This window comes from Zootoca vivipara, chromosome 1 (genome assembly GCF_965207765.1).
Source record: "Zootoca vivipara chromosome 1, rZooViv2.hap1.1, whole genome shotgun sequence".
NCBI lineage: Eukaryota > Metazoa > Chordata > Lepidosauria > Squamata > Lacertidae > Zootoca > Zootoca vivipara.
The window spans coordinates 10659753-10686875 of NC_142582.1; the positions used below are offsets into that span (position 1 = coordinate 10659753).

Sequence of the window (27123 nt, forward strand, 5' to 3'; positions counted from 1 at the left end):
GTAGACGTGATTATATGGCCACCTCTGTGCTTTTGTTTATGAGAAAAGAGTGGGAAGGATCCTGTACTTATTGCATGTTAGGATTCTTTTCTGGGACTATACCAGATGGTGAGCATACATTTTTTTGTTGCTGAACCACTCACCTCCCATAGCATCTCTTTCCAGGTTCCAGGAATAAGCAATTAACACAGAGAACCTCTCAACACACGTAATTATTATAAACTATTTAAATGAATGTGCCTGGAAAAATCATTGGCTCTTGGTCCTCCTAAGCTTCTGAATAATAGATGACTTGCATAGGAATATAAAATTAGTTTTCAATTTTCTGATTGTTGAGTTTTAGTAGGAACCAAACATTGTAGCCATTCTTGGGTTAGGTGTACCAATCAGTTTTTGTTTGTCAAGGTTAGATTTATTGTTAGTGTTTATTTGCTTGCTTAGGTTCAGTGTTCAGTGTCTTTGTTCAGAACCTTAGCTGCAAGTCTCTTCGAGTGCTGTGACAAGATGTACCAATGAGATCTTTTTTTTTTTTTAGTTGTAGTCATGTTGTGACATGCTCATCTCTAGTCCAGGTAGCTATCTGACAGGTGGTTGTAATTTCAGCCGCTTTGATAGAATTTCTTGCCTCTTAAGTAAATAAAAAAAGTTGTTAGATAACAGGATGTCTCTTATGATGCACGTTCTTTCAATTTTAGTAAAATATTACAGCTTGGCTGAGTTTTTATTATAGTTGCTAAAGTGGTTTTAGCATGTGTTATTTTGCTTTCCATGCAGAAGTTTTGTGACAGTTTTTTGTGACAGTTTTTTGTAGAAAGACAAACAACTATTGTTCTAACTGGACCCATTCACAGAACTATGCATTATTATTCTTCCTTCCTTTCTCACTGACTGAGTAAGCAGGAATGATGTATGTCTGCCACAAACATAGCTACTTCTCTGACGGAATTTTTTTTGGAGATCCATGGTGTGTGCCATTAGGACATTTCTCCTGCATTCCACTTTCCTGGTTGTAAACCCAATATAACTCTGCGAGACTGGCTGGTTCATTAGATAGGATTGGACTGTGACTAGGTAAACAGAGGAGCGAAAGAGTTAGGCAGCTCAATTCTATTTCCTAAAATTATTCCATAGCTAGAAATTACATGCTGAGGGTATGAACTGTGTTGTGTATGGGATAATCTCAAATGGTTGAGGTGCTGCAAAGTGTCCATGCTTTGTGCAGTCAGCTTACTTCAAATGTGAAGTATCTGCTATTTTTGTAATTGTAAAGCTAGTAAGCAATAAATGTACCATCTGACAAGTTTTATGCCAACTTTATAAATAAGCCCACAAAAGTTACTATCCTGTAAAATGTTTGTTAGTCTGCTGTGAGCTGGCAAAGGGAATTCTGGCCCCTCCTCCAGCAGTCCACTGCATTTCTAGCCAGGGGGACAGAATGCTGTATAGAAATTCTGTGTTTCTTTGCTATATGTGATTTATATTGTCTCAGCTATATGCTCAAATAACACACAACAGAACACACATATACACACCTCAGGATACACTGCAATAAGGTTGAAGGACTTGTAGCCTACATGTCTGTCTTGATCTGCCGGGGCCCACCTGTCAATCCATGTGAAGAACATACTGGCAAAGCAGAACTCTTCACCTACCCCTGTGGGTTAACTTGCCAGGTAGGTATGATTGCCCGCCTTTTCAGTCACCCGGTTCCATTGTGACATCAGATGATTGACAGGTGGGTGACCTACCTGTGCCTGTCAAAGTTGGCCTGTGTGAGGGGGAAGAGATAAAAGGTTCCCCAGCCCTGCACTGCAATGTTTTGTTGCAGGGTCACATTTTGGTTGTAACAATAGCGGCATCTGACAGCTGTGGCAAACTAGGGTCCAGAAACCACCCTAATTCCTTCCAGAGTCCAGTTTGTTGGTCTGCTTATTTTTATTACTACCATGCACCATAGCCTCAGGAGACTCTCAAAGCAGCTTGCAAAAGATTTGCCCAGTGCTATCACATTTAAAAATATTTGCACATATGGTCAGAAGCAAGGTGACAAGTTTATTCAGACAACCTTTTTTTCCTCCTTGTTCATCTTGGTAGGCCTTCTGGCCTTGTGTTGCCGGGCAGCCGGCTTGCTCAGACTCTCTGAGGTGAGTGAGGCTAAGCACCTGCTCAGGACATTATGAAGCCAAGTCTTTCCTTGGTCTTTCCTTTGTTTGATGGGAAATGGATAACTGAAGTATCAAATCTTTTTGCAAATCTTGGTTGAGAGAAGAACATTTTACACAATATTAACCTCCTAATGTAAGTTGTATGTTAAAGACTGCATACATCTCTTGCATAATTTGTTTATTTTGATTATTTATACCTCACTTTCTACAAATCAGTTAATCATGACACATGTCTTTACTTCTGTGTGTGTATTTGCAACAAGAAGCTGAGGTTGAATTTATGGTGCAGGATGACAGGCCAATTTTTTTTTAATTTTGAAGTTTGAAATAGCATTTCAGTATCTAATTCTTGCTAATATAAGTGGATGGGATGGTGCTGTGTTGGTCATACAGTGTAATGTGTGGCAGTTGGGAACAGCAATGTAGCCTAAGTTGCATGCATAAAGCCTGAATGGATATATTTCTGCAAACCAAAATGAGATAAAATGAAATGGTTGAGGCAATCAATTCTTTTGAGTGTGGGATTGCCATTTCACAGATGATTTTATGTTCAACATTTTGGCCCAAGTACTGATACCTCCCCACCCCCAAAAAAGAATTGGAAGCTTGTTCTTGAAATGATTTGATATATTCAGATTTCTAGATGCAGATTTTTAGATATTAAGCAAAGAACTGACACGAACAGAGGATTTTTTTTGGGAAAAAAAATCCCCGTCTTGTCAGCTCTGTTAAAAGTATTCTGCCCTTGGATACAAATGTTCTATTTTTATACTGCAATATGTTTTCTACGCTCAGACACCATAAAAGGCTCATCTTGATGTCAAACTAAACCATGGTTTATCTTGACGAAGATGAGCTGCAATGAGCCATAATCTTGTGTCCTCATCCCCTCTTGCACTGTGGCCACAATAATATTTTACTTCTGTTTCTGATTAACAGCCACTTGCTTCATCTGAATGCAATGGACTGTGGTTTAATTTTTGCTATGGCTTGTTTGAAACAAGCCAACTTCAAGCCGTAAATTATGTAGCTGGCTTGTTCAACTAGCCATATTTAATCTTAACTACAGTTTAGGCTTTGGATGTAAAGCTAAACTGCAGTTTAATCAAAAACAGAAGCAAAAGCCTCTACTGTATTCTACCCTGAGGGAGGAAGTGAATACACGTGTGATGTTTGCTGTGGCTTGTTCCATTATAATAAACTATGGTTTGTCATGATGTCTTAAACAGCTTGGAATCCAAGAATCTGGGCATAGCTGTAGGCAATTTGAAGATTAAAGTAACTCCTCTTTAATATTTGCATCATACGTCCAAGATCTCTTTGTTATGCTCATCATTAGGCCTTTTTTTAGCCGAGAATATAGTTTGATATACAGTAATGTATATATTTCTGTTTTAACATAGTTTTCACTGCATTTTATTCATTCTTTTTAAAAAGAATACTGTGTTGTGTTGTTGGCAGAGCTGGTGATTATTTGAAGGACTGGCAAATGTATTCCGGAGTGGAAAATGGCAGTATTCCACCAACTTCGTTAGAGAACTAACTTATCCAAACAGAGGTAAAGTGGAACACAATATGTGCTGTTAAATGTTTCATGTAAATGAGGACAAGTTAAACAATGATGACTTGGTAACCCGTAGTTTATTCTGGTGGTGTTATGTGATAGATATTCTCTTATTTTCTTATGCTTAACTTTGCCAGTGTTTACAAAAGACCAGTTCATACATATGGCTTGATTTCTTTTCATATTATTTGTCTCACAGTTTAATGTGTGAGCTTGATTTCACTGAAATCGCTGAGTTTGAGTTGATGTGCAGGTGATTTTTATCTATTGGGTTGGGTCCAGAGTTCAGCACTTATAATGGGACTGGTATGAGGTCTGTTTGTGGTAGTTGCCTCTATGTGATTATTCAGAACCCCCTTTCACCACACCACAGCCGAACTGGTACAGCCAAGTCCCTTAACCCTTAGATAATTCCCAGGGGGTGGGGACTGCTCTGGGAAGGAGGTAAGAGAAGTCAGTTGCTAGACCCATTTTGCACACTTAACTCTAGATCCAGCTCACAATATTTCATCTACACAGAAGCAAGTTGCCTTTTGATGCTGCAGTTATCGAGTGATGAACATGCATATGTGAACCACTTTGCAGCACAGGAAATAGGGGCAGCTCAGCTAGTCGAAATCTTAGTACATGCCAAGAACATAAAAAAAGAGAAAATAAGAGGAGAAGGGGAAGCTCACAGGACCACAGAGGTCACCCTTGGGAAGAAATTCAGGGAAACAAAACCCCATGAAGAATAGGGACACAATGGAAAGGCTGCATGGGCTCCACATATATGGTTCTAAATCAGTGAGGTAACAGGAAGACCCCAGAAAGGAATTGGCTCCATCTTGTCAAAACTCGCTATATTTTCAACCTATTGTCTTAAAACTGGCATTGTTTTGATATCCTGTCTATCTCTTACAGTTTAGTTCTCTTTCCCCCCCTCCCCCTCCCCCTTGACAGGCGTTATTCAGCCAAAGGGTCTGTAGGTACAAATATATATTTTGCTGAATTTCCACTGTAAAATGTGAATGTGGCATACTACCAAGGAAGCAATAACATTAACACCTTGGCAAGATAAATCACAGAGGTTTCTTATGAACCAGCATTCTCTACAGTTCTTGACCTCTGCTTCTACTATCCTCCTTCCCCCCTACATATATATTAATTTATAAAGGAAATTCTTGTCTGTTTGTTTAAAAAAAACTCCAGTAAAAGCAGCATTTGCCATTATAACCACTCTAATATAGGATCTCAATTATTTCTTTTCCCAGTCACTTAATAGTTGAGTTGTTGTGGGATTTCACATCCCAGACCTTGAGTGGCATAATTCTTCAAAGTAGTCTGCTGCTTTCGACTCATTGTGGAAAGGCTTCTCCCAGTGCTTGCCTCTTGCAGGGGATCATCACAACTACACAGCAACAAATGGGAAACTTTAGTTTTATTACTAGTAATAGTACTGAGTGTCAGGCTTATTACAAAAATAAACTGTTTATGAATGTGAATAGCTGGTTTTAAGACTTGAAACATTTAGTTCATGTCTGTTATTTGCTGAACAGAAGTTTCACAACGCCTCAGCAACAAATAGAGGAAATAGGTATTACAACTTTTTTTTTTTTTTTTTACTTCAAGGGGCTTTTGAAAACTGTTTTCGTTTGTTCCATGGCCAGGATTATCATTAGAGGATGCTATTGTTCCATGATACAGTTCAGCTTGTTCTGATTCTATTTTCTTTGTTCTCTTATTTGGTAAGAGAACAAGCACAAGTTGTCTTGAAGTATCTCATTTTCCTTTCTCTTCTCACCCCACCCCCACCCTTCAGGCACTTAAAAGCATAATCACATATTAATCATTAAGAAAGAAGGTGAAGCTTAAAATAACATGCAGTTTGCTTGAGATACAATTGCACTATGGGACATTAGAAATCTTTCTTTTTAGTATACCTTGTATACTGTGCACTGTGCTTCATTGCTGCTTTCCCTTTCAAAGGTGAAAAAGGAGTAAAAGTTGTAAGAAAATGCTTGGATCAGAACGTGGGGTTGTAGAAGAATGGCTTTCGGAATTCAAGGTAATCAAATGTGTTTTTGTTTGTTTTGTTTTTATAAAAAAAGGTTGATATGTTTTGCAACTTCCTAGTGCATCTGCTGGATGTAAGGTAGCATTGCCCCCTCCAAAAAAGAAAACACATTTCTCCCCACCACCTCAATAGTCTGTTGCAGTCATCTTCAACATTGTCACAAACAGGGGCTACTTTTAACTGAAACACGTATTTGGGGACCCATTTCCTAATCTCTTACCATATATTTGCATGGTGGTAATGCAACCCACCTTGGATTAGACCATGACCCACTAGGGAGTGGGTCCTGACCTGCCAGTTGAAGACCAGTGGTCTGTGGAGTGCATGGAGGATCTAGGCCTGGATTGCCTTAACTGGATTGGGGCCAGTGCATTTCTTTCTTTCTAGTCAGAGAGGCCAGTGTTTATAAGCCACCCATTTTTGACACTGCTATATTTCTTCTCCTAGGCATTACCTGAACTGCAAATATCCAGTTATGCAGCAACACTTCACCGGAAGAAAGCATTGGTTCCAGCTCTTTATAAGGTCATTCAAGATCCAAATAATGAGGTATGAGACAGCCAAATTACCCTTCGTACAAATAATGTTGTTTTAAGAGTTTCCTAATTGCCGTTCCGTTACCTAACTAGTATGAGCAAAACTCTTGTTTCCATCTATCCTGCATTAGTCTGCTTCAGTGGTCTTTGACAGTTACAGAATGTTCTCTAATTGAGCACAACCATATTCAGAGTATTTTATCGTGTTCCACATTGCTGCATTCCACAAAAGAGTTCTGTAAAATAATTGTTTCTTCTTAAACCATTTTTATAGACCGATATGTTAATTATTGGCAAATTGTCATTTTAGAACTGATTGTTTGTACAATGTTCCTTGGTAGACGATATATATATATATATATATATATATAATATCTGGGGTGTCTGTGCTGGGGTTCTTTGTCTTCTCTAGCTTCTGGAGCCTGTCTGCCACCAGCTCTTTGAACTCTATCGTAGTTCTGAGGTTCGTCTCAAACGGTTTACACTGCAGTTCTTGCCAGAACTAATCTGGGTTTATCTGCGTCTTACTGCCAGCAAAGACAGACAGAGTAATGGTTGCATTGAAGCCCTGCTTTTGGGGATTTACAACTTGGTAAGTAAGACTGATGAGAAAATGGTTGAAAAGTGCTTTGAATTTTTCAATCAGTACAGTACAGAGTAAAACAAAATCAAGACACCACTCTTTCACGATAGGCTATAAAGTTTCCAAAACACATTGGACTATTTTTATAGGATCAATTCTTATTAAAAATTAGGCTGTGACTTCCCCTACCCCAACTTTTTGGGAAATGCTTTAAAGGAGTGCATATCCTGCTTCTGTCTTTGAAGTTTAGTCCAGACCTAGACAGGGTGATTCTGGTTAGTACAACTGCTGATGAAGGAAAAGGAGTTCGCATTTCCTTAGATTGGATGGCATTCCCTTGAAATTCTTAATAGACTATTTTGACCCTTTTACAACCTCTAAAGCAGCTCTGTATACTTTAGCTGCAAGAAAACTCCAGATGAAAGAAATTCAAAGGATCAGGGCAGTTAGCATAGGGAATTCTTAAACAAATAATAGACATTTAAAGGATTCTATTGTAATCAGAAAATGTTTATTTTTAATTGTATTTTATTATAATCTTTCTATGGGGATTTTATGTGGAAACCTCTCTGAAAGTTGTCAGGCCAAACAGCTACGGTGGAAAGTTCAGCTGACAAATAATGTTTTCACCACTGTCTATTATTTTTGTAACAGCCTCACTTGTTTCTGTTTCATATGCTAGTCATTAACTTTATAGCCATAAATACTTAAGATATCCTAGTACAGTACTAAGGTATCATCTCATCTCATATATATGAGCTTGCCTTCTCAATGGGATCAGTTGCAGAGGCTTTCCTTTGCACCTCACCAATATCAGAGGTGTATGATGGGAACATGGTGCTCATGTCTAGTTTTGGGGTCCTGCCTCATCCCCTTTCTGACTGATCAACATCTCATGAATAACCTTTATTTCTGGCACGTATTTAGCTTGTCAAGCTGATGGTGCTTTCATTGGCTTTCCAGAGGATTGGTTTTTAATGTGACTTTGTCTAACAGATTGGCCAGTTCTGTCTTCTGGATGGGGCTGCACTCTCTGAAGGTACAAGTTTGTAGTTTGGAAGTGCTCTTGGATCCATCTTTGACCCTTGAGGCTCAGGGGGCTTCAGTGGCTAGGAGTTCCTTTTTCCAGCTATATCCAGAGAAGGATAGCATGCCCACAGTAATTCATACACTGGTAACTTCAAGACTTGATTATTGCAATGTGCTCGATGTGGAGCTATCTTTGGGCCTGGTTTGGAGGCTCCAACTGGTACAGAATGTTGTCGCCAGGTTTTGGTGGGGACGGACCTACCGCCAGTGCTTGTACCAGTGCTTGTACTGGCTGCCCACGTTCTACATGACAATGTTCAGTGTTCTTGTATAGATTTACAAGACCCTTAACTCCTTCCCAGCTGAGATTAGACAGGGACCTGACAAAGAATTTTCTATTCCAGCAGCCCTTTTCAGGAAGTTCTCTGTTTTTTGATTAACTTTAATTGATTTTAGCCATGGTATGCTTCGAATTTTTCCGTGTATACCAGTGACTAAGCGATATTTAAATAGCTCAGATAACTAAATTACGCTAAATCTAAAAAAATTACACCCTGTCAGAGCAGCTTACAAAATTTGTAGTCGGACAGTCTTACAATCTAAACAGATGTGACACACAAGGAAAAGAGAGGTGGAGGGAGGAGAGGAGAAGCAAGCTCAGGCGCTAGTTTTTTAATCACACTATATATATTTTTTTACATAGAGTTTGTCTTTCTAGTGGAGCAACTCCCCCCTGAAAAAACTCCCCCCACCCACCCAGCACTGTTCATTAGATCTGGGAGCAGAGCAGGTGACAGTATCTGGGCCAAGAAGGCAGGGCTGCTCCTTGAGTACTCTTATCTATTGTTCCCTGTCTGCTTTTAAATGTTTAATTGTTTGTTCTCCCATTTTATTGTTTTTAATATTTGTTGTAAGCTGACCTGACTAAATGGGAAGGTGGGGTATAAATATTAACCAGTAAATAACATAGGACTTAGCAAAATAAAAAAATTCCTTCAGTAGCACCTTAAAGACCAACTAAGTTTATATTTTGGTATGAGCTTTCGTGTGCATGCACACTTCTTCAGATACACTAGAAACAGAAGTGTCAGACCCTATATATATATATATACAGAGGGTGGTGTGGGTGGGTGGGAATGGGTGATGGGCTGATGGGAGTGGTAAACCTGTAGATGGCTGTTAATGGCTGCTGATGGCTGCAATTAGTCCTGGGCTGCACACGAAAGCTCATACCAAAATATAAACTTAGTTGGTCTTTAAGGTGCTACTGAAGGAATTTTTTTATTTTGCTTCGACTCAGACCAACACGGCTACCTACCTGTAACTAACATAGGACTTGCAGAACTATTGAGCAAAGGCTTACAATGACTAACAGTAAAATTGTTGAAAACGGGCTGCCACAATTTTTGCCTGGATATGTTGCCCAAACAGGGCCTCCATATAGGCCTGGTTTTTCATTCGAAAGGCAACATTGCTTGCCGCAGAGCAACCTTGGCTAATGACATGTACATTTGTTAACAAGGCATTATGATTCAAGGTAACTTGGTTTTCTGATATCTTTTCATTGCAGGAAATTGCTGACAAAGATGGGAACAATAAAGTTTTATCTTTCACCATCCCTTCCTTATCCAAGCCATCAATTTACCATGAGGTAAGTGTGTGCTTGTGCTGCCAGGCAGTTGTAATTTTAAAAAAGTTTAGGCATTTCGTTCTAAGAGAACTCTAAAAAGTAAATCTTAAAGCACCTACACTTCTTGGTATATTGTAATAGTATGATCCTTTTAAATGCCACCACCCTGTTTCCTCTCCTTCCTGAACGTCTGTGGTTCCTTGAAGTTTAAGCAATGTTTTATTTCTCTGCAGCCATCTACTATTGGATCCATGGCTTTGACTGAGGGAGCCCTATGTCAGCACGACCTCATCAAAGTGGTTTATAGCGACCTTCACCCTCAAAGAGAAACATTCACTGCGCAGAACAGGTAAGCAGTTGATTCACCAGAGAGTTCACTACCAGTCTGTCAACGTCTTTGTAAGATATGAAGAGAAGTTTGCTTCCAGGTTTTGCAGTCTGAGATAGTTAAGCAGAGCAGAAACTGTTCGATATCTCTGGACAATGGGCATGTTCTATTGCAGGGGCGAGGGAACCCTTTCTGACTGGCAGGCTGGATCCTAATGTTACCCACCCACTTCAACATGGTGGTGCACCCACCTGTCAATCCCCTGAAATCATCATGACATCAGGTGACAAATTCAAAAGGGCTTGCAGCCAACGTTGATTGGTACCGAAAGCAAGTCCCTTTGAAGGTGTGCTTTAAACGTCTATCAGCTGATTAGGACTGACAGATTGCCTTCAGAGGGGCTCACTGTGAGCCCTGCTTTGTCTATTATTTGCCAGTGCAGTTTGAATTGAAATCGATTGAAATGGACAAAGCGGGCTTGCAGCAAGCCCTTGAAAGTGCGCTGTCAGTTGTGGTGAGGGACTCCCTAGTTTGGCCTGTCCCATTGGGACTTGCTGTCAGCACCAATCAGAAGCTATCAGAAGTGCACTTCAATTTCCCAGTTGTTCATTTGACGTCTTTATAGGTGTGTTGGCAGCTGGTGGGTTTGGTTTGGGGGGGGGAAATCCATGTGGGCCAAATTAGGTGGGTTCCCATTTCTTCCTGCCTGTTCTAATGGGTGTCTTATAATATACAATTTCTTCTGAATGCTTTCATTTAATTGATATTAGACTGTGCCCCATGCCTTTGTAGAAGTTCGTGTAATTATTAAATTGTTAAACTTTAATATACAGTGGTACCTCGGGTTACAAACTTAATTCGTTCCAGAGGTCCGTTCTTAATCTGAAACCGTTCTTAACCTCAGGCGCGCTTTCACTAATGGGGCCTCCTGCTGCTGCCGTGCAGTAATTGCAACCCGGGTGAACGGAGTTTATAACCTAAAGCATTTGTAACCTGAAGCGTTTGTAACCCGAGGTATCACTGTATTTGATTTGTGGCCACTTTGGATGCATCCTTATTTTTGCATAGCATTCTTTCTGTTTTAGACCTTGCAAATCTTAGTAATTCATAATCTGAATGCAAACTCTCTAGCACATCTGGGGCTTCTAGTTCTACTTTGGGTGCTCTGTGTAAAGGAACTGAAGAATCCGGTTGCCTCTCTTAGCTTAACATTTTTGCTGTATGAGAACTAATTATGCTATTGAGCTTTTTTAAGCCTTGCAACACTTCTATGCCAAACCCCAAAAGAATGAAGTCAAAGAGGTTTACTTTTAGCTAATATTCTCCTGTTAATTAATAGAGAGTTTATTAATGGGTCTGTTTTTTAAGAGGTGAGACTGCCGATTTCAGTCTCATGTTTGTCTTTTCTGTGTTTAGGTTTGAGGTGCTGAGTTTTCTTATGCTGTGTTACAACTCTGCGATTGTCTATATGCCTGCCTCTTCCTATCAGTCACTTTGCAGGATGGGTTCCAGGTGAGAATCATACACTGGACATCGTCGAGAAAAATGTTTTCTCCCAGGGTTTTTTTTTAAAAAAAAAACAGTTATGCAAAGAAAAAAAAGGTTCAAGTTTCACACGTTATTACCGTTACATTTGACTTAAAATTTAAAGACCTAGATCTGTTTCTTACAGGATTAGCAATCTGTGTCCCTATTTTGTGTGATGACTTAATGTGGTGTATTCTTTTTTTTTATGAGAGGCTTGGAAATGGGATGAGATCACGTTTTTTCCTAAACATACTTAGAGAACCCTGTTTTTACTAGGTATTCAAAAGTAGATTTTGGAGCATCCCGGTTTCTCTCCAGCAGTTCCCAGGCTCTGAGCCTTCTTCCCTTGGGGGTTCCCCAGCTGGTTCCTCCCACTATCATTATACTGCATCCAACCAACCAATCCATGACTGTTAGATATGACTAAAGGGCTGCATTTGTCCCCTAACGGCATAGCATATATGAAACAAGTTGCTACTTTAAGAAATGTATGGGCTTAGAGAAATGATGTCATTGGCACCCACTTTATCCCTCTTAGGATCCTTTTAGTGAAAAAGGGACACCCATGCTGCATAAAGGATGGATTTGGATTCCATGGTCTCCCAGCAGATCCCTTTAGGTTCCATTTCTGTTAAAATCGATCATTTTGATTGATAAGAGGTCTTGGATTCGACTAGATGACAAATTTCCAGAGCTGAGCTTACCCATAGTTAGCTGTTACATGTGTGTTAGCTGCAGTTAGAGCAGTACCTCTAGATGTTGGACTCCAGTTCCCATTGCCCTTTATTGGTCATGCTGGCTAGGGCTGATGGGTGCAGGGGTCCAAAAACATATGGCACGTCATAGGTTCCCCACCCTTGACTTAGAGCAATAAGGTAAGAATGTCTATTAGAAGGGGATTGGCAATTTCCTTGTTCCTCATTCAGGCAGGTGTTCCCCAGGAACAGAAATTGGGTTGACCTTGTGTTATGATTAGAGAGGTATTGGTTTTTCTGATCTCTAGCTTCCCAAGTGTCATTATGTATTACATGGGACCCAGGTGGCGCTGTGGTTAAACCACTGAGCCTAGGGCTTGCTGATCAGAAGGTCGGCGGTTCGAATCCCTGTGACGGGGTGAGCTCCCGTTGCTTGGTCCCAGCTCCTGCCAACCTAGCAGTTCGAAAGCACATCAAAATGCAAGTAGATAAATAGGTACCGCTACAGCGGGAAGGTAAACGGCGTTTCCATGTGCTGCTCTGGTTTGCCAGAAGCAGCTTTGTCATGCTGGCCACATGACCTGGAAGCTATACGCCGGCTCCCTCGGCCAATAATGCGAGATGAGTGCGCAACCCCAGAGTCGGTCACGACTGGACCTAATGGTCAGGGGTCCCTTTACCCTTTACCTTTACCTTTAGCTTCCCAAGTGTCATTATGTATTACATTTTCTTGATTTATTCCCATTTTTAAAAAATCTTCCCGATAGGGGGGCAATTATGGATTCCACCCATCAACCTTCCATTTTAGTCAAGTAGCTTTTTTTGGGGAGGGGGAGCTAGAACTAGAATTGATTATGCACAATATGTAATTGACAGTATGAAAACTTGTTTACTCAAAATGTTCGTTAGATCAGGATTTCATAAATGCTCTTAATGTTTTGCCAGACTCTGTGTGAGTGGGTTTCCACGGCAACATGAGAAATGCTGGAAGGAAGATTGTGGCCGAGTGGTACTGGATCCTGACTTCATGGTGCAGCTGCTCACTGGTGTCTATTATGCTGTGTAAGTATTCCAAGTCTGGACAAGGAAGAGCTCCCTATTTTTAGCTGGATCCGAATATATTTACTTTTTTCCTGTCATCTAGCTTCTGAGGCACTGAGTACTCCTTTATTACGGTACCTATTTTTTCCCTAGGATTGGCCATTTTAGTTAGTTAGCATCTTGTAAATACCTTATCAGCCTAGCAGAGCAATCATATGCATGTCTACTCAGAAAACAGACCCATAGTATTCATTGGGAATTACTTTCAGGTAAGTGGGCATAGGATTGCCATCAGCTTTAGGGCCTGAGGTTAAGCAGTTCTGGCTTGCTTTAGATGTATTGTGGCAGTATACCTTTTAAAAAGTTTTTTTTAAACCACTTTGCTTATTGAAAGGAGATGTGTCTGCCTAAATACCCCCCATTACTGTACTTAATACACAGGTTTCCATTGCTCTTTATGATGTGATATAAATTAGTAGATTATTTTACATATTTGTTTTAAAGATATTTTTAACTATAGGAAACTTCAGCTTTGTTAGAAGTGCTAATGACACTCTCCTGATTGGGAGAAGTGCAGGTAGGATGAATTAGTCAATAATATGTATAGTTTCTAATAAGCTAATTGCTGGAGTAAATTAATTACAGCAACACAAAAAGGCTGTATTTGGAAGGTAAGTGATAGATGGAAAAGCTCACATTCACAAAAAAATAATGGATCATCTTGTTTCCTTTTTATCCATATATAGTTATAATGGACAGTGGGAAGTTGGCCAAGAAGCACTAGATGACATAATTTACAGAGCCCAGCTTGAACTTTTTTCTCAGCCACTGTTGGTAAGGAAAAAGTAACTGCAATCCATTGATATCATTAAAATGTGTGTACACATGTGTGACATGCTCAAACCCTTTCAAACTTAGCTTAATCTTTTTTCTAGTGGTCTGTGTGGTAGGGACATGGGTGGCGCTGTGGTCTAAACTACTGAGCCTCTTGGGCTTGCCAATCGGAAGGTCAGTTGTTTGAATCCGTGTGACAGGGTGAGCTCCCGTTACCTTGTCCCAGCTTCTGCCAACCTAGCAGTTTGAAAGCATACCAGTGCAAGCAGATAAATAGGTACCACTGCAGCAGGAAGATAAATGGTGTTTCTGTGCGCTCTTGCACTTGTCACGGTGTCCTGTTGCGTCAGAAGCGGTTTAGTCATGTTGGCCACATGACCCGGAAAGCTGTCTGTGGACAAATACCAGCTCCCTTGGCCTGAAAAACGAAATGAGCGCCATACCCCATAGTCAACTTTTACTGGACTTAACCATCCAGGGATCCTTTGCCTTTACCTTAACCTTACCTTACTTGTAGTGGTCTCATGAGACACTGTGGTGCTTTGGGGTTCTGACTGTGCCATGGAGCTGTATGTATTAAGCCTTTCCAAGCAGGGCTGAGAACCAAAGAGTTGCTCGGCTTCATGTATGGCTGCATTCAGCAAAATCGCAGTTGACTGGGGGAAGAGTCGCAGTGGATCAGTGACTGGTGCTCTCCCAGCATGCTTGACCAAAGAACTCCTTTGTGAATCATGCAAATGTGCACTTTGGCTATCCCGTAGCGGGGAGGAATTAGCAACCTCTTTTGGCCTGAGGAGTGGCCAACCCTCTGGTGGCAGCATGCCATGCCCACTGCCACGTGCAAATGTACATGCATTATGCACACAGGTGCATAGTCTCCCCTCTTCAGCTGATATGGAGGTTAGCGTCCCCTCCCTGCTCATCAAGTGATCAGTCTGATAACCATTTCCACTCAGATTCTGAGCTAGATGTTTAAATATCTCCGTTCACCCCAACATTCTTTTCCTTCACCTTTCTGTTTCTTTTTTCCCTGCTGGTAGAGTCTCGGGGGCCAGAAAAAAAATTATTCTGGTGACAGATCAAGCCACCTGGCCAGGCAGGGATTAACCATGCTGTATTATGTCTCACTGTCACATCACACATGTTTGTGATGGGCAGAACCATGATCTCTATCACGTGGTTCATATTAGGGAGACCTAGAACGAATGTTCTTGCACACACGTCGTGTTTGTATTTGGAGCCTGTGTCTTAGTAAAACGAAATAAAGCCCAATGCTTTCATGTTGCCATTTTGTGAGTGTCTTTCCACCACCTCCATTTTGTAATTCAACATTCCCGAAATTTGCTCATTCCAAACCAAGAGATTTGTGCCAGTGAGTTTCCTGTACAGCTGATTCTCTGCCCATAGTACAGATAGTCTTTTTCCACTTTCTACTTCTCCTAGCTCTCATGTTTTCAAAATGAGTTTGCCATGCAGCATAACAGGCTGCTATTTAAGGAAAACAAGACTAAAGCAACTGTGGATACGTAGTTAATTTGATGACTCCTTGTACTCCCAAACCTAGTCCCTGCCATGTCCTGTTAGACTATAACTCCCAACATCCTTGAGCATTGGCCATGCAGGCTATGAATCATGGGAGTTATAGTCTAAAGCACATCAAAGGCTGGACAAGGCTGTTCTAGTCGGTTAACAGTATATTAACTTGTGTTGGCAGTAGCTGAAAAAATAAAGCTCCAAAAGATTAGATATTGGAATGGTAAGCAACAGTTTATATCTTTCGTGATTCCACCTTGTCTTGTTTTCTCCTTTTGATGTAATTTCTGCTTCAGTTCCCAATCATGCTATAAAGTTCTATTTCCCCCCTCCTGGTTTTTACATAAGTGACTCTGTATATTAATTGATTGGACTAAGGAATGGTCTCTCTGCGTATACCCATTGGCATATGACATATGAATATTCAACGATAAAAACTTCTGCAGTACTTGGCCTCAACTAGACATAAATAAAAATAAAACTGATAATGAAACAAGAGATCTGCACCTTTGTCTGTGAATGTAGAAAAAGAACATAACAACAGCAACAACAATTTCTTTATATGCCACCCATCTGACTGGGTTGCCCCAGCCACTCTGGGCGGCTTCTGACAAATTAAAACACAGTAAGACACCCAACATTAAAAACTCCCCTATACAGGGCTGCCTTCAGACAAGTGACATTCACAGAGAATTGGGCCATGGGGCAACAGATCTAAGCCAGGGCTGTTAGTTGCTGATTTCCGTAAAGACTAGAGGCAGAGACCCAGTTCAGGATGTACTTCCTAAAAGGTAAACATAATGACATTGAAGTCTGATACTCATGCAGCAGTCTAAAAACTAACTCAGATAAATGTGTGTGTATGTTTTATAGCATTTAAGTACTAGCCATTTCACAGCGGAGTACTGCGGGTTCATTTATAGGCAGAAAAGAAATGCAATTTTCATCTTTTGAATAGATTTGATTACATAGCTTATTTGATGAAATGTTATTGACTGGAACATTTAATTGCATGCTTCTGAACACCATAATGCCTCTTACCTGGTGAATTATTGGAACCATGAATTCTTTTAGGGGATGACTAAATGCACTACTAGATTGAAAATTTAACTTAAAAATTTAACCTACTGCTAGCCTGTTTCTGAGACCAGCTATGCTATAAAACTTGTAGGTGGATTTATATTTGAATTCAACTTTTGTTTCTGACTAAACAATGAGCCCAACAGAAAAGTAACTTGTGCAGTTCTTGATTGATTTGTCTCATGTAATACTACTACTACTACTACTACTAATAATAATAATAATAATAATAGAAGTAATACCATCCTCATGTCAGACGCTTGTCAGTTTTCTCCTAAACTACTTTATTATGGAATTTTCTTTTCTTTTAGAACTGTCTTCCTTCTGTGGTTTTCTCTTATTTAAGAAATAGACTTGAGTGTCCTGGGGTTGCAGTTAAATTAATATAATGCTCTTGGCTCCTTTCCAGTTTGTTCTGGTTTTTTTGGGTGTTAATCCGCTTGTTGAGAACAAATTTGTACAACATTTTACTGTTGCCATAGGTTGCAAATGCTATGAAGAATTCATTGCCCTTTGATGCTCCTGATGCATCGCAAGGAGGACAGAAGGTGTTGAAGGTGGAGGTTACTCCAACTGTCCCGAGGATTTCTCGGACTGCCATTACAACAGCTTCAATTCGCCGACATCGCTGGAGAAGAGAAGGTACAGTAATTCTTTCCGGTGTTAAGCTATTAATGTAGCATAGCATTATTCACCTCCATTGCTACAAACTGGTCTCTGAGCGTGAATGTTAACATTGGTTTCTGCAATATACATAATTGTGATCAATTTCTGTCCGCTGCATGTGTAAACATGTAATCATGATGTAAGGAGATCAGTATCCTTACTTTATGTTCTGGGGAACCTAGAAGGGTTTAAGTCAGGGGTGTCAAACTCAAATTCATCGGGGGCCACATCAGCAGTTTGGTCACCCTCAAAGGGCCGGTTGTATCTGTAGGACTATGTGTCCACTCTTTATTATCATAAATTATTGTCACTGCATTCAATTATTACTGGTTTTTTGTAATAATGTAAGTAATAACTAGCTCTGAAAGCAGAAACATAGCCAGAATAATGGCAAGTAGATATACAAATGTACAATTATTGTACAATTTATTGAAAAATGATTTTTGGTAACTGCACTGGGTGGTGGAGGCTCGCTAGGGTTTCATGCAGGAGCTTTGCAGAGCTACTGGTACCTGAAGATGCTGGGGTCCTTCTGCATGCAGGACAAATGTTCTGCCAGTGAGCCACCACCCTTCACCAAAGGGACTGGCTGAGGTTGACTCACTGGAGCTGCTCTCCTGGTTCCAGGGTTTAAGGGCCAGAAGTATAAAGCAGCATCCTATGTTTCTAGGGAGAGGGAGAGGGAGGGGAGGGAGGGAGGAAGGAAGGAAGAAAAGAGGGAGTGGGAGGGAGAGAGGAAGGAAGGAAAGAGGGGAGAGAAAGAAGAGTAGGAAAGAAGGAAGGGAATAAAGAAGGAAAGAAAAAGAAAGACGGAGAGAAGACAGAGATAAAGAAGGAAGGAAGGAGAGGGAAAGAAAGAATAAGAACGAGAGAGAGGAAGAAAGAAAGGGAAGGGGGGGGGTCGCCACCTTGATTCAGCGCCAGAAAAGAGCGCGAAGGGACCCAGGGGCAAAAAGCATGTCCCGTTCAGCGTGAGGCAGTGGGTGTCCGTTTTAGCAGACGTGCATAAAGCCTCAGAGTTGCACGTTCATGAGGCTGAGCCGCTGCTGAGCTCACGTTCATGAGGCTGAGCCGCGGCAGGAGGAGGAGGAGGTGAGGCAAGAGGAGGAGGAGGAGGCTTGTCGGGTCGGTGCCCGGCAGCACCGTACGGAGAGTGCCGAGCCTCTGGGACGCAGCAGTGCTCTGTAGCACTTTGAATCCTCCTCCTCCTCCACGCAGTGCTGCTGGGTGCTTTGTCTGTGATTCAGCAGCAGCAGCAGCCGTTTCCAGGCACCGAGCCGTGGCAGGAGGAGGAGGATTCAAAGTGCTACAGAGCACTGCTGCGTCGCAGAGGCTCGGGACTCTTCGTGCGGCGCTGCTGGGCGCTGGCCCGGCAAGCTGCCTCCTCCTTCTCCTGCTGTGGCTCAGGGCGCTCCACGCAGCGCTGCTCCGGTCACCTTTCTACCTCCCCCAGGCCCCAGCTGTTTGTCGGTGCTTTGTCGGCGCGGCGCTTCAGCAGCAAGGTCCCGCTGCTGGGTCCTGCTGGCTGGGGCGCTCGGCGGGCCACATGATGAGGTCTGGCGGGCCGGATTTGGCCCCCGGGCCTTGAGTTTGACACCCGTGGTTTAAGTGATATAAGTGGTATCGTATGGTACAGTTTGTTTTTGCAGGGCTAGAATATAATGTATTTCTGACATCCTTTTCCATATTCTGTAGGTTGGATCATATCTCTTAAACTGTCCAAAACATACTCATGTGGCTTGAAAATATGTTCATTTGCAGTTTGTAGTATGCAGCTACATAGTATCTCTGAAAATTAAGAATTTTGAATGTCTCAAATTCCAGGAGTGCAATTTTGGAATGTAAAAAACTTTGAAAAAAGGGAAGCAATGTCAAAATAATAATAGAGCTTGGACTGAGAGTATTCATAACTATAAAACTAATATGGTTTTCGTTGGCAAAATTTATGACTGGCATTTCAGAAATACTAAGAAGCTTAGAAAGAACTTCCACCAAGTTTACATAATAAGTACTGTCCCCAGAACTATATTTTCAGGCCCTAAATTTGAAAAAAACAAAACAAAAACCTTATTGGTGAATATCAGTTTGTGTGTTGAGCCAGTTTTGGATTTTTCTCATTATTCTTAATGATGAGCAGCTTTCTAATTAAGACTGGTTCTAAAACAAACATGAAGTTGGAAAAAACACTATTATAATTACTTTCCATATGTTTATTTTAGAATTTTGTTTATTTTTGAATTAAATTACTTTTAATCCTTTTATTGCTAAATATATTAGAGTAGAAAAGCATAATAGGCAAACTTTAAAAATGGAATTCTTCTCTCCATTAAGCTTCCTTCTGCTGATACACTGAGGTTTCTTTCTATTCTGGTTTCCTGACCCTAAAACCAGTATTACCATTTTGCAAATCCTTGGTCATGTGTGTCTTTATCATTGATATGTTGTATGCTGGTCTCTTTGTCTACAGCATGTCTATTTATATGGTGTCCAGCTGCTCTCTGCCTAGTAAAGTGCAGATAGCATTATTGTTGTGTTCCATGTCTATGCAAAACCTTCGTTTCCCTGCCTGGGGTGGAATGTTTAGGGAAAGAGTAGAAAAGCACTAAAATATTATATGTTGAATCCCAGATGGCTTTGACTTCTCAAGCGATGCTGACTTGAGCATTCCCGGATCTCCGATCCTACACGGCTCCACAGACCTAGGGATCAAACGCAAGCAAGAGGGGGACGTGCTGGTGCTCAGGACCCCTGAGCATGGCTCACCGGAGCCCAACCTGGCAACAGCCACAACAGAGGGTAGGACAGAGATGAGGCAGAAGTCAGTAAGGCAGTTGCTGGAGAAGGATCCTTGCTCCTTATCCCCTAGCAGAAATCCTTTTCATTCTGGAGTGTGTTTCCACTATCTCAAGGTGTATTCTCTTCTGCTTCTAATACACATATCCCTTTTATGCTTAGCACCAGGTTTGGAACTAACCTTTCTAGTACTATGCAACTCAGACCTCTTTGTGACACTTAGCTTGGCATGGCTTAAATAAGGCAAAGCGCCACACACAATAACTTTGAGATTGCTTGGAAACACCCTGTTACTGAGCATGTTAACTCAATAATAATAATCAGAATAATCAGAATAAGTGAATGCACCAAGTAAACAGGCCAAAATCATTTTGTAAATCTGGAATCCATTTAGGGAATGCAATTTTTATTTTACCCTGATTTCAGTTAAGAAAACATTTAATTAAACAAATTTCTAAAGTTTTTCCCCCCTCATCAAGCATCTTTTGCATAACACTTCACTTGCTGTGTTTCCAATTTGCTTGACTGTGTTAATCTTCTGGTCATGAGAACTGTGTGAGTGATGACCAGCTATGTCCTAAAACTGAATTAAATTATAGTTATGAGATTGTGTCTCATACCAGGTTGTCCTAGTAGGTGCAGCCTAATCTTTGTGAAAAACATAGCCTAATACAGTGGTATCCTTCAGGCCATTAGTGCCTTTTTATTTAGACAAAATATTATCTTGTCCTCTTGAAGGAAGAGGTTCTCTTTTTATGTAGTTGATATGATCCGTCTACAGTCCCTTTGGTCCTGATGGAGGGATGCTTAATTTGCTGTACAGTTATATGAATATATTTTGCTATTCCTCAGGTCCTCTGAACCTGTTTCTGTGAAGACCCCTTTGGTGCAGCCTTTTTGGCATGGCTGATGACTCAAGTCATATTTTTTTGTGGCATTGTATTTGCAGGCTATGTACTGCACATGCGTTGCAGTTGCCGTAAGGAAGGTTAACATTCAAAATACTTCTATAGTTAATGTTTTGTTGCATCAAATGTAAAGGAGAGTCAAGACCTTAGGCATCAGTAGAAAATTATGGAAGTGTTAAGCAATTTTAGAATTAGCTCGTGGTGCAGAATGAGTTTGAGCATGCTCAGTAAATAAGAGCCTCAACCTTTCTCCATTTGTCCCAACTGGTATGTTTTTTTTTGTTGGTTTTTTTGTACTAACTAAAACATTGCATGTGCATGGCCAGAAGGATGTTGAGAAATCCTCACATGCCAAGTATCTTCTTTTGAAAAATGGTCGCTAAGTATGTGGCACTCACAACACGTCTTATTTTTAAAGACCTTCACTGTTGTACCACGTGACTTTTTATTTGGAGTTTGCATCACCCTATCATGGTTAATGGCAAGCGGAGGGAAGAATATTGGAGCATGGCTCGAAGCAGAGAAAACTCGAGGTTGACTTTTTGTTCAGGCTGAGCAAAGCTGTTTTTGCAGTGATGTTCTGGGGTAAAAAGTGTGGTGCAGGTTTGGGCTTGGGTAAAAATAAATAAGCCCTGTTTGTAATGTGAGTTTTCATTTTTGTGGTTTATATTGGTGATGTTGGTCTTGCAAAAAATACAATTAGTAAATACTGTTTCTTGGCTATGCTAATTTCTAATATTCCACATTTTTAATTACAAAGAATGGTAGTTGGAAGACTTGGGTTTTTGTGAAATAAAGCTATGTCAGTTTTCATATAAAGTGGTACCTTGGTTTTCAAACATCTCTGTTGATGAAAATTCCGGTTTTCGAATGCCGTAAACCCGGAAGCAAATGCTTCGGTTTTCGAACATGCCTCGGAAGTCAAATATGCCATGCAGCTTCTGCTGAGTACAAGATCCTGAGGCCTAGCTGTCAGCTATTGAGTTTCCGGTTTTTGAATGTTTCAGAACTCGAACGATCTTCGGAACGGATTACATTTGAAAACCGAGGTACCACTGTACTGGAAGTTAACAAGAAGTGGAATAGTAATGTCTGTATGGAAAGGTGTGATATTAGCAGCAGGTTTTGGTTAGTGGTTTGTGGCCATTGGACAAAAAAGCTAGAAGGTGATAGTGTGGAGAGTCTGGCCACAATGAATCATGCAATGGTCACCTCCAGGCTTGATTACTGTGATTCACTCTACGCGGGGCTGCCCTTGAAGCTGACTCAGAAACTCCAGCGGGTGCAGAATGCCGCAGCGAGACTCCTTGCTGCGGGATCACATTCATCCAGTGCTTTACCAGCTGCACTGGCTCCTGGTGGAGTACAGGGTCAGGTTTAAGGTGCTGGTTTTGACCTTTAAAGCCCTATGTGGCCTAGGACCCTCGTACCTACGGGACCGCCTCTCCTGGTATGCCCTGCGGAGGACCTTAAGGTCCATAAATAATAACACTTTGGAAGTCCCGAGCCCCAAGGATGTCAGATTGGCCTCAATGAGGGCCAGGGCCTTTTCAGCTCTGGCCCTAGCCTGGTGGAACACCCTACCGCAGGAGATCAGGGCCCTGTGGGATTTGACATCTTTCTGCAGGGCCTGCAAGATGGAGCTGTTCTGCCTGGCCCTTGGGCTGGACTCATTTTACACCCCCCCCCTCATTTTTTTTAATGGAACCCCTTATATGGGATTTGTATATAAATTTTCCGGCTCTTTTGCTGGCCCATATAGGACCAGCATGGATAGTTGGCCCCGGTGAATATTTGACGTTTTCTCCCCTTATGGCTTTGATCTATAGGCTACCACTAAAACGAGGCTGCATTTTAAACTGTATTCTAACATATTTTATATTTTAATCAACTCTTTTTTGTTTTGAATGTTTTTACTGTATTTATAGTTAGCTGCCCTGAGCCTGGTCTTAGACGGGGAGGGTGGGGTATAAATAAAATTTACTATTACTACTACTACTACTACTATTGAAACTAAAAATATTTCAATATGATATAAAACTGCCCCTCAGTACATGCTTCTGATTTTTTTGTTTTATCGTTGTGACAGACATTTTGCTGCCTATCTAGGCTTTGTTAAAGAACTTTTGTTTTTCATTTTCTGTGGGAGAAGAAAGCTGTCTATTTCCCTTGGCTTCCTTGTTTTGATTGAGGCCAGAAAGGAAGTAGGAGGGTGGATATTGAATTGTAACTTAGTTAAGCAAATTGCTCTGACACCTCACTGGAGTGTCTGGGATCTGGCTTGAAAGGTACTACCCTGCATGTTGTCTTGTCTGTTTTTCACTCTTGAGCACTGCTGAGCTGCTTGGTCCTCTGCATGGTGGTAGCCTCCCGAAAGCTCCCACCGAGCCTCTCTTGACTCTTTTCTCTGAGCGGAATGGATACTTCACGGTCTTACTTCCTCAATTATTGTTGCAGGTCTGCCACCTTGCAGGTTCAAAACCATTTAATTTGGAGTACATTGCAAAATTATCACGAGACTTCAGTTGCACTCATGGAGAAATTTGGCCATGTAGTTCTGGAGCTTCTCCATGCAACTTTCACACTATCCATTAGAATAAGAAAGGCTTGAGAGAGGTGGTGTTGGTGGCAGCTGCTGCTGTTCAACCAAATGCACTGTCATCTGGCTTTGCATGATGATCTCAAAGAATGTACCGTAAATGTTGTGTCTGATAAAGGGGTGCTTTTGTTTTCAGGGTGTTCTGTCCTAGGTATGTATTAAATGGCTTTTGTATTTTGTACGTGTAAATAATACCATGTGCAGAGTGACTCGTTTTCTTTAAATGTTGTCTTTGATACATTGGGAAGCATTGTATGGAAATGTGTGACAGGCTGGTTTCTAATTTTGTTGCATTTCACAGGGCAATGTTATGTTAATATTTATAAAGTTGAGTTGAATAAATTCTGCTTAGAAAAGAACAGAAAATACCCCTTCAGTGTGTAAAATGTTATGTTTTCCTTGACAGTTGAATTTAATACTAGATTTAAAAATCTGCCAATATGGTAATCTTACCGAGGAGAAGAGATGAAAGACAGGATATATTAGGAACCACTTGATAAAACTGAGGAGTGTTGCATATTATGAAAATTGAGTTAGGGCAGTGATTTCCAGTTAGTGGGTTGGAATCTACAACTTCAGCTACAGAACGATAGTACAATATGGATGATGCAGGAATGCTCCCAAAGGTGGCAATCCTTATTACCCACCTAAATGGAGATGAGACTGGACACCCTTCCATATGGCACTTATAGCATTGACACACTTATAGCATTGATCACACTTATAGCACTGACAATTGAAAACTGCTCACAATTGAAAACTGCCTCAAATGGAGGTTTCATGCCAGTGTTGCATGTTTCTAGCAGTTAGTGTTGGCACAACAGGCAAATCATGTAGCGAGTCAAGTACTGTAGCTTTGAAAAAGTACGAGCCCTGTGTTTAGCTGTAGCCCCATAAAAGTATTTACAATGGCACTTTCCTAGAAACAATAGAGTGAGATTCTACCTTAAGTCAAGCACATCTGGAACTATAATATTGCTTTCAGGAGGAATGAATACAGGGGATAAACTGGCCAGTTAGCATCTAATCCGTGTCATTTTGCTTTTGTTTCCTAAATCTTTTCCATTTTCCTGTTTGCTATTTTTTATTTTAAAAAAATCTCACTAAAATTCACAAAAGCAAAACACATAGCATGCATTCTTATATTAATGGCACCAAAACATTCCTTCAACACATAAGTCCTATAAGGACAGTCATCTCTTTTCCCGTACGATGTCTCTGGAAGAGACTTTATTTTCAGTATGCCCTCCTAGTCCTGGAGCTATTTGCTGCCTCATCTTCAGTGGGGTTGCTGTGAGTCCTGGCAGGAGCCAGGTTTTCTAGTTGCTTGGAACAGTTGTTACCTTGAAAATGTTCAAGGCAGCTCTTGGACCACCTCATAAGAACTGATTGTACCAGGAGCATGGCTGAAAATTTCAGAACTGAGGGCAAAGGCTTGTTCTGACTCCCACAATGGTCCAGGAGGTGTAGATCTGTTCAGTTCGGTTTTGACGTACAGAGCCAGTGACTTCCTCTATCATATCTAATGAATGAATGTATAACTAGCCGAGAGAGAGAGAGAGAGAGAAGTATTGCCAGGCTGCACTGGGTATCTCAAAGGGTTAGTATCTGTCTAAGCTGGTTATGTACCTTCCATTTTTAGATGCTTATGTGTTGGAAGTAGCACCACAGTGTCATTGATAAAAGAAACAATTCTAAGGTCAGGAATGTTACATGAAGGACTTGGATAATTTGGGTAAAAGTGCTCTATTGTATTGGTAGTAGCGTTTAAGGGCCAAACTAGGTGTGCTGGTAAATGTGTGATTGTACTTCTTGTGTCTATTTTGTCCTTCTAAGAATTTACCTTCCCACTGAAAGCTGATGCTTCCTCTGGAGGGGATGCTTCTGTGTGCACTCATGGAAACTTTGATGTGATTGTGATTTTCATTGTGACTATGGAGAAGGGAAGGATTAAACTCCCCTCTTCCTGTGTGCCTTGGTCTGAATCCCAGTTGGCCCCTCACAACTGCTGTTTAGAAGGGAAAATAGACATGTTAAATGCAATTATGCCCACTGCATGTCTAGTTTGGCCATAACCATTGAAAATGTAAGTAGGATGCTGAGTATTATCAATGGAACGTAATTTGTAGGAAATTATAGCCACCCAGAACAATTCTAATAATGTTTACTCAGAAGTAATCTCTCTGAGTAAGTGTGTTTTAAGACTTCAGCCTTGTATGGATCTTCTGGGCTTTGACAGAAAACAAATAAATTGTGTTTTCAATCCTAACCATGTTTATTAGGGGAGGTAAGTCACAGAATAAAACACAAATTTGTGAAGAAATGTTCTAGGTGCAGTCGTAGAAATGTTGTAAAATTTGTATCATCATGGTTTTGTTTCTCAATCTGATTTCTTTTGGGTTTTTAGATGGTGAGGGTGTCAATGGAAGAGAAGAATCTGTGAATCTTAATGATGCTGATGAAGGATTTTCATCTGGGGCGTCCCTGAGCAGCCAGCCAGTTGGAGCCAAACTTTCAACCGCATCTCAAAGGGGCAGCTTAAGGAAAGGAGTGAGTGGGCGTTCAGCTAAGGATAAGGAGATTTCTACACCTACCAAATCCACGGAGAGTCCTCGGGAATCTGCCCATAAGCAGTACCTGAACCAGTCTATTGACCTCAGTACAGATGCAATTGAAATGAGTCCTACAAAGAAACACCTGAGCCTGCCTGCTGGGCAGGTGGTGCCAAAAGCCAATAGTGTGAGCCTGATTCGGACTGCTAGTGCTTCTTCCAGTAAATCATTTGACTATGTGAATGGCAGTCAAGGGGGTTCAGGAGTTGGTATTGGCAGTGAGGGTGTTACTAACTTAGCAGCTGGCAACACCAATCGGTTTTCGACCATTAGTCTACAGGAGGACCGCTTAGGCCAAGCTGGAAATGGCAAAGATGTCATCTCCCCAGGAGCTCCTCTGACCAAGCAGTCCCGATCCCCAAGTTTCAATATGCAACTCATATCCCAGGTTTAACTTCGTTGTCCTTCCTCTACTTTCCCCTTTTACCCAATTCTTCGTTGAGCAACAACAGCAACCATCATCCTATAGTGTGAAAATCCTGGCTTTTGTGATCTTGTTCGATTCATTTTAGATGTCATACTATATTTTGTACTGAAACAGCAATAAAACCTCATGTTCCAACCCCCACCCCACCCTTGCCCTCCCTAAATGTTGTTGTGAAGCAAGTATAAGATGTACTTTATGCCTTTTCCATGCCTTCCTTTCTCCTTGGGTGATGTGCAATCCATTGTAGGCTGATCAGTCCCATTTCAACACTGTGAGTTTTGAGAAGATCGGAGGAAATGGTGAATGTGATCCCTATGAAAATGAAGCTTTGGCTTTTTTTTGAGAAATAGAAACGGGTTAGCTTTCTCAATCTACAGTTCTGCAAAGACTACTGGACTGTGACTTTTTGTCTCTTAGAACCAGGAGTGCCTCAGAGATTCTAATAGGACTTTGGACCTCTGAGTTAGTGCAATCAATTCCATGGGAGGGAAACGCTGCCATTGTTCCTGGTGGCTGT

The 27123-nt window shown here is 41.1% G+C and overlaps 1 protein-coding gene across 7 annotated transcripts in view; it reads left to right on the forward strand.

Annotated features, from left to right (window-relative positions):
• The window catches only part of HYCC2 (hyccin PI4KA lipid kinase complex subunit 2), a 43219-nt gene extending 16472 nt beyond the window's left edge, over positions 1-26747 (forward strand). For 4 of the 7 annotated variants that reach the window (XM_035137097.3, XM_060281784.2, XM_088674388.1 and 1 more), the window contains 12 exons: positions 3627-3723; positions 5698-5776; positions 6233-6334; positions 6734-6913; positions 9504-9584; positions 9797-9912; positions 11308-11403; positions 13059-13175; positions 13901-13988; positions 17084-17243; positions 19896-20063; positions 25975-26747. In XM_035137097.3, the coding sequence (XP_034992988.1) occupies positions 5726-5776; positions 6233-6334; positions 6734-6913; positions 9504-9584; positions 9797-9912; positions 11308-11403; positions 13059-13175; positions 13901-13988; positions 17084-17243; positions 19896-20063; positions 25975-26573 (1758 nt within the window). In that variant the 5' untranslated portion in view covers positions 3627-3723; positions 5698-5725 and the 3' untranslated portion in view covers positions 26574-26747. The remainder of the gene's footprint in view (positions 1-3626; positions 3724-5697; positions 5777-6232; positions 6335-6733; positions 6914-9503; positions 9585-9796; positions 9913-11307; positions 11404-13058; positions 13176-13900; positions 13989-17083; positions 17244-19895; positions 20064-25974) is intronic. The other 3 variants (XM_088674472.1, XM_035137115.3, XM_088674515.1) reach the window with 1 other exon arrangement.
• Positions 26748-27123: the final 376 nt, after the last annotated feature.